General features: G+C 49.2%; 1 protein-coding gene across 2 annotated transcripts in view; it reads right to left on the minus strand.

The window, feature by feature from the left end:
• DHRS12 (dehydrogenase/reductase 12) overlaps nucleotides 1-7,564 on the minus strand; it is a 67,468-nt gene extending 59,904 nt beyond the window's left edge. The window contains exons 1-2 of one of the 2 annotated variants that reach the window (XM_075563491.1): nucleotides 7,336-7,564; nucleotides 1,710-1,843 (exon numbers count right to left, since the gene is read on the minus strand). In XM_075563491.1, the coding sequence (XP_075419606.1) occupies nucleotides 1,710-1,843; nucleotides 7,336-7,454 (253 nt within the window). In that variant the 5' untranslated portion in view covers nucleotides 7,455-7,564. The remainder of the gene's footprint in view (nucleotides 1-1,709; nucleotides 1,844-7,335) is intronic. The other variant, XM_075563490.1, reaches the window with a different exon arrangement.
• Between the last annotated feature and the right edge of the window lie 466 nt (nucleotides 7,565-8,030).

Raw genomic sequence — 8,030 nt, forward strand, 5'->3', positions numbered from 1 at the left:
ACCTGGAAAATCTAGATGGACCTAGTGTCCTCCAGAGGAAGAGCAGGGAAGGAACGAGGAAGGCGCACACAATGTGCTCTCCCCGCTGCTTGGGACGCTGCCTGCTCTGTGAAGGGTCTGAGCGCAGGCAGAAGTATTGTCCTGGCTCACTCTCGCACTGCCAGCATCCTCACTATGACTCACTGGGGCACTTTGGAAGAGACCCAGGGAGGGCCCAGCCACGGGTATTTTTAAAGGCTCCCAAGGGGCTCTAATGTTCAGCCCCAGTTGAGGACCACTGACCTAATGTGTAGCAGGAGGGCCTCCGTGAAGTTATTGAAAGGCCACATCCGTAAATGGCCCGCATGCTGTTTCAGCAGATGCCAGCCCCGCATCAATCAAGGGCGATTTAAAGGAGAACACCTTGGCTGTGGCAGTTCAGAAGTAATCATTACCAGGATGCTTTCTTTACTTAAAATAGACCGCTTGATTAAATGGGGTCAGTTCCATGGAAGGCTGCTGGGTAACCACACACCCAACACGCTCTGCCTCCTCCCCACCGCAGCGCAGAGTTTAAGATGTAGTTGCTAAGATGCAGTTAATCCTCTCCTGACTTGGCGGAAAGTGAATGAAAGCTCCAGGTGGCATTATATTCCCCTGGAAAAGGCTTTAGAGGGGAACAAAGAAAAAAAGAGTCTTGAATCACTTTTAATGTGATACATTCCCAACCAACTTCCCCAACCTCTGTGAGAACATCAATTATTCCTACAGAAGAGGCTTCTAAGAGACAGGCTGCCATTTGGTGACCAGGGGAGGGGAGATGTGCAGAACATCGTGGTATTTACCCAGAGAAAAGCCTGGGCAGACTGACTAATTTACAGGCCCCTGGAGAGCCTCTTTGCAGAGCCAAGGTTAGGGTGCGCTAGTGTAATCCTGGAGCCTGCACATCAAGACCAGCCACACTACTGTAATCCTGGAGCCTGCACATCAAGACCAGAGCAAGGCAACACTGCCCTTAGCTTCACCCTCGAAGGTCCTCACGGTCATTCTCTGGGGTACTGGTTCCCAATTGCTCAGTCTTCTTTTTCTGTCAATTCGTCTATACTGACATGCATCAGACGGGGCAACTACTCTCACTGTCCTTTTCCAGTGATTCTATCACCACTACAGAGCACTGGCTCTTCGATAGAGAGGGTCCACATCCCAATTTTGGTGGACTCGCGGGCTCCTCACCCCCCTGCACTCCACCCTGCTCTTGGTAACCCCATGCGCTACAGCATAGGCTGGAACATCATAGGATTTCCTGTGATCTTGACAGCATCTGGATCCCGGGCCTTTCTCTTCCAGAGACACTGGGTAGGTTTGACCCACCTACCTTTCAGTTGGTTGCCAAGTGCAAACTGCTTGTACCACCCAAGGACTTGAGCTAGAGACCAGTGCTTACATTTTTTGAAGTGCCACTGGCGATTGGCTACAGCCCTTCACTGTGTGTCAGCAGAAAACAACGTGGAGTGTGGGCCGTGAACTAATTAAATGCCGAGTAAAGTCTCCTCTAGTCGCCCCTCTGTCCAATGCCAGCTGGGTGCTACCTGCACAGCTCAGACGCTGAGCTGCTATGCCATCTCCATGGGGTCGCTTCCCAGTGCCGCTAGGCCCCTCCTCACTACCCAAGACGCAGTGGATCATGCCCACTGTTGGCTCACGGGACCCTGAGTTGGCCGGCTGCTCACCTCTCTTGGCTATTTCAATGGCAGTTTCTCTCCCAATGCCACTGTTTCCTCCGGTGATCAAGAAGGCTCTTCCAGGAACTTGGATCTCCAGGTCACCAGCAATGAAGTCCTGGGATGCAACTTCATAGCCACTCCTGGAAATAGCAGACCCGTAGAGCCACGGGCCACAATGAGCTAGGAACGCTGATCCCATTGGAAATAAAACTCGAGTCTACAGTGAGCTTTCTCCCCTTCTTCCACCAGCACATCGCGCGGCTCCATCCTTCCTCTGCCTTTCTCCATCGCCCCCTCCAAAACTTTGGAAACGATTTAGTGATTCCAATCTTGTGACATCCAAACTACTTTTCTCTGACTGCCTCTGATGCCTTTTTTTTATCGATGCCATTGAGTGAATTTCAACTCAGGGGGATCTCTGTGTGCAAGAGCTGAACTGTGCATGCTCTGTGGTTTCTGGTGGTGGCTTTTTCTGAAGTCAATGGCCACCTCTATCTCTTCCCATACAGTTAGCCATTTACGGTACCCAGGGACTCTTCTGCTGCTGCTGACTCTCCTAAATTTCCTGTTTATGAAATTATCCAAGAAAGAGAAGTCAGAGAGTAGAGGCAGGAAGATCAAGGACGTAGCAGAAGGTCCCTTCAGGCAGAGCTCTCTGCACACCAGCAGCAGCGGCCTGCACCTCTCATGCTCTGAGCTGAGAGGTTTCTTTGGACCACTTCTTCGCCCCCAAAGTTTCTACAAGAGGCTACAGACGCTGTCTTGGGTCCAAGTCCTAGTACAGTTCAATCACCAGGACTCGGGAAGTGTTGCGCATGGAGGCATTCACTGCTGCCTCACAGCGAAGTGAGAGATTCCTACCAGGAGAAACTGCGCCTCGTCCTACCATCTGGAATTCATCTAAACAGCACAGGCAGCTCAGAGAACACCCTGAGCTCTCGTGGCCCAAGTAAGCAAGACTTCTAACTGTCCCAAAGCCTCCTTGAAAGGCTGTCTCAAATAATAATAAGATAATATCAAAATAAGGGCTTCGGATTGAACAACCTTGGTTTAAATCTCAGCTTAATAGCTGTGGAACCTCTTGTGCCAGCTTAACATTTCTGAACCATGTCCTTTGCAGACCGTGGTAAGCAGCCTAAATGAGATAATGTGTCTGGCATGTATCACAGCGCTGGGAACATGGCAATAGTTAAATAGATAGTAGTTGCCATTGTAATATTATCAATAATAATGACACTCATATCACCCATGTTCCACATTGAGCTGCTCCCCAGCCTTTCTGAACATTTGATACTGCAACAGAGGTAAAAGGAGAAGCTGGACTTTCCTCTATGAGTGGGGATCCTGGTATCTCTGTGAAAGGATTCCCTATCAGCCAGCAGGGCTCCTCAGAAAGAGCCAGTGCCCAGGGGTTGATGAATCAGGGTTTGGGCAGTGAGAAGGTCCACGTGTCGAGAGTGAGCTTCCAAAACCACAGCAGAGCCAGAAAGAGAGAAGAAGAAACTGGCCTCACAAGCCCCCTCCTCCACGAATAGGAAACAGAGAGGGTTTTCCAAGTGGCCGAGAGGCTTGCTGAGGGCAGCTCCAGGGGCCGTAACCTTTCCTCAAAGTTCAAGTGGGAAGTGCCAGCTATGGACCCAGAATCCTTCCTGGGACTGCACGATATCAGACTCCCCCTCTGTCTTTTGCCTTGGCTCTTGGCCTTTAGCACAAGGATTCCATCCTGGCTCAATTTATTGATTAATGACAACACTTAGCTTTTATGCATGCCACCCATGCTTTTGGGGAAGCATTTTTACCCCCCTCTTCACAACCTCTGGATATCAATCAGTTCCCGCTGTTTTGAACACTGGAAATCGAAGCAGAGAGAAGTAAAAGGCTTTCCAAGATCCTGTGATGGCTGGAGGATCAAGGCCACGGAGGGATTTCCTGTTCCGTCACCACTTCCCCCAGGGCACCTACTACTCTGCTAGACTATCATCATCCAGCCAATTGTGTCTCATGGGGATTGTGTGTGTTAGGGTAGACCTGTTCTATAGGGTTTCTTGGATGTCATCCTGGGGTCACCATGAGTCAGAATTGACTCAACAGCCAAGATAGCAACAATCCTTATGGAAGCAGATTGCCAGGCCTTTCTTCCACAGCATTGCGAGATGGGTCCAGGCTCTCTATAGTAGTAAAACACAAACCACTTGCGCCACACACAGACCTTCTCTCCGACCCCAACAATGCATTGCTATTGAGTCCGTTTCAACTCAAAACAATCCTTTCTTTGGAGGGCGTCCCAGCCTCTAAGTCTCTATCGAAGCAGACAGCCTGACCTTTTTCCTGATTCTGCTATACCAATGAGTCTGAACGCCTGATCCCCAGACAAGCAGCATCAGCAGCGCCTGGCAGCCTGTTATAAATACCAATTGCCCACGGACTTAATCAGTCACTTTGGGTGCGGCCCAGCAATCTGTGGTTTCCAAACCCTCTGGGTGATTTTTATTCAAGCTAAAAGAGCTGTGAAACAGCCAACCTCAAGTCATAGTTTTAGCTAATCTCATACAAAACTCGCAGTTTCCCCAGGGCTATTTTCCAGAGCTGTCTCCAATTATCCCAAGTGATCAGACCTCTCTCAAGAGATAATATCTCCACAAACATTTAAAATGCACCAAATAGGACCTAAGAGTCTACTTTATAGCAGTTTGATAATTAAAAGTCCTTCTGATTCAGTTACCCAGAGCTAATCAATCAGAAAGAAACCAATACCTCATACAGTTCATCAATTATCTTTCCTCCAAATGAAAGACTTCTCACTGAACCACTTACTCAAAACTTCGTTAGCACTTTCCTGCCTCTAACACCCTTTACTTCTTAAAAACACGCCTTTGCTGGTTGATCACTCACTCACTCAGCCTTATTTAAAGGACTGCTCTCTTAATTTGACAAAACCCAGGTAATTAGGGTTTCTTGGACATAACCATGGAGTCGATAGGAGTAAGAATTGTTTCAACAGCACAACAATAATCTTTATGAAAGTGGATTGGCAGACCTGTCTTCCATAACACGGCTTCAACCCCTACCCACCCTCACCACCACTCCCGTGATAAGAATCACGAGGAGACAAGCTCTCAGATGATCTGTGTTTTGCCACTTCATCCAAACACGGGATTTGCTCAAGTCTCACACACACCAGCTAATAGGAGTCATCTTTTAAAAGCTGCCTCAAGAAATTCTTATGCTCGAGCAAATTTAAGAAACTGACAAGATCACACTGCTTGGATGGCATAGTGTAGGGAAGCTTCATAGAAATGCTGATGTACATATGTAAATATATTTATATATGAGGGTGGGGGAAATAGATCTGTGTGCATATATTCATATGTTTAGTATTAAGGTAGCAGATGGACATTTGACCTCCACTCAATTACTCCCTCAATGCAAGAACACTTTGGTCTATTAAAATGGCATTCCATGATGCTGACTTTCATGACATAATCGCTGAAGACTAAGCAGGTGCATAAGCAAATGTGGTGAAGAGAGCTGATGGTGCCCAGCTATCAAAAGATATAGTATCTGGGCTCTTAAAGGCTTGAAGGTAAACAAGTGGCCATCTAGCTCAGAAGCAATAAAGCCCACATGGAAGAAGCACACCAGCCTGTGGGATCATGAGGTGTTGAAGTGATGAGGTATCAGGCATCAAAGTACAAAAAAATCATATCATTGTGAATGAAGGGGAGTGCGGAGTAGAGACCCAAAGCCCATCTGTAGGCAACTGAACATCCCCTTACAGAAGGGTTGTGGAGAGGAGACGAGCCAGTCAGGGTGCAGTATAGCAACGATGAAACATACAATTTTCCCCTAGCCTAGTTCCTAAATGCTTCCTCTGCCTGCCCCCCCCCCCCACTCTCATGATCCCAATTCTACTTTACAAATCCGGCTGGACCAGAAGAGGTACACTGGTACAGATAGGAACTGGAAATACAGGGAATCCAGGACAGATGATCCCTTCAGGATCAGTGGTGAGAGTGGCGATACCGGGAGGATGGAAGGAGAGTGAGGTAGAAAGGGGGAACCGATTTATAACCTACATATAACCTCCTCCCTGGGGGATCGACAACTAAAAAGTGGGTGAAGGGAGACATCGGACAGTGTAAGACATGACAAAGCAATAATAATTTATAAATTATCAAGGGCTCATGAGGGAGGGGGTTGGGGGCAAGGGAGGGGGGAAAATGAGGAGCTGATGCCAGGGGCTTAAGTGGAGAGCAAATGTTTTGAGAATGATGAGGGCAACGAATGTACAAATGTGGTTTACACAATTGACGTATGTATGGATTGTGATAAGAGTTTATGAGTCCCCAATGAAATCATTTTTTAAAAAGTAAGCTCTCAGATTAGAATCAAAATAATTTTGCTTTCTTTTTTTCCTTGGAGGCACTCAATGCACAACAGCAGGGAGACTGTCTGTCTTTCCCACGAAATTGCCGTGCTATTGGGTATGGGTCCCATACCCTGATTTCCACTTTCCCTCAAGGTTGAGAAAACAGGGTAAAAGAATCTGGAGAGAGAGTCCACAAGAGCAGAGAAAGCTCTTCACTAGTACAGCTCAGTCAGTGGCCACTGCCAGCAGACTCCCCTTTGACTAAAAAGATGTTACCTTATTCACCTAAGTTTAGCAATACTGAGCCGAGGGTCACACTTCCCATGGTTCTCTGTAGCACTGCGTTCTGAGACAATTGTGCAGTTTCCCCCCAAACAATGGGTTGATGAGAGGGGCGTGGCAGCCACCTCCCCTAGGAATTGTGCCTTGTGTCTTGGTGCCCTGAGCATGTGCCCAGGCCGCCTTAAACCTGCTGCCATCAGTTGACTCCAATCTATGGCAACGCCATGTGTGCCAGAGTGGCACAGTGCTCCATAGGGCGTTTAGTGACTGATTTTTAGGGCGATCGCCAGGCCTTACTTCCAAGGGGCCTTTGGGTAGATTCCCATCTTCAACCTCGGTTAGCAGACTAGTGCAAGGACCAGCCTCCTAGAAGATGGTTGGGCTGCAGATGAGAATTACCTGGGGCTTTAAAAACGAAAATGCCAGTCTAGGGTGAGTGTGGGAGGGCAGCCCATTCACCAAAAAGCACGCAGGAGGCACAAGCCGCAGGGGTCTTGACATCCGTGTCTTGGAATGTTCTTGCAGAAGCCACAGCTTGCAGTTCAAATGCCATATGTTATTAAGAGGAATAAACACGCCCATGTAAATACGAAGGCTCGCCGTCAATCTAGAACTAGCCAGCCAGACACCAAAGCTTCCCCAAGAACACAAACTTCAGAGCACGCCCTACAGGGGTGGCCAGCTAGCTTTGGGCCTCGGCCTCAGAGGCACCCAGGAGCCTTACGTCAACGGGGTGGGGTCTAGATGCGAAGCCCCGCCCCCAGCACCCACGCCCCCTGGAAGCCCCGTGCGACACCCACTGCTTCCAGCATCCCGCGGTCTGTGCCATGACATAAGCGGATGAGCTGGTGGGCGCGTCTCCATCACTCCGGCCAACCACCTACCGCCGCCAGCCACTCGCTCCCCACTCCCGGCGCGGCAGTGACGGCCGCCCGCCCGCCCGGCCCTGCCCGGCCCACCTGTGCCGCCCCGCGGCCTTACCTGGTGTATTCTCGCAGCCCTTTGGCGAACCACGCCGCGGTGCGGTACAGCGACATGGTGGGGCTCGCAGAACGCCTGTCCTGCCGCTCTGAGCTCTGGCCCCCGCCCCATTGCATCATCCCGACGATTATGTAAGATCCCCAGGCTGTTCTCCGCTGGGACTCTGCACCGGAGCTGAGGACCGGCCCCCTCTCTGCCTGCCAGGTTTGGAGGTTGCCGTCCTGCCGTGTGTCCACCTAAGGGTGAAAATCGGGGATTCGGCACATGTTTGGGGGTATCTATCTGGTAGGTATGGCAGGAATACAAAGATGGCACTATGATGCACATCTTAGAATTTGGTGACCCATAAAATCATGTGAACTAAAAATATGAGGCTTAATGATGTTACAAGATTTTTCTTCATGGTGGGTTTTATCGTAAGGTTATCATAATAACCAGCATTTTCCAAGTTCGTACACACATTATTTCGCTAAATTGAATACCTGCTAACTCAGCAGAGAAGATTTAGTGGCGTAGTGTTTTCAGTTGGGCTGTTAATCCTGAGAACAGCAGTTCGAATCCACCATCCTCACTTCAGGAGACTGATGCGGCTTTGCACTTCCCTAAAGTGTTAAAGTTTCAGGATCCCACAAGGGGTACTGCCCTGCCCTGTGGTGTCTCCACGAGTCAGAATCGACTCAATGACAATGACTTTG

Source organism: Tenrec ecaudatus, chromosome 11, assembly GCF_050624435.1.
Source record: "Tenrec ecaudatus isolate mTenEca1 chromosome 11, mTenEca1.hap1, whole genome shotgun sequence".
Taxonomy (NCBI): domain Eukaryota; kingdom Metazoa; phylum Chordata; class Mammalia; order Afrosoricida; family Tenrecidae; genus Tenrec; species Tenrec ecaudatus.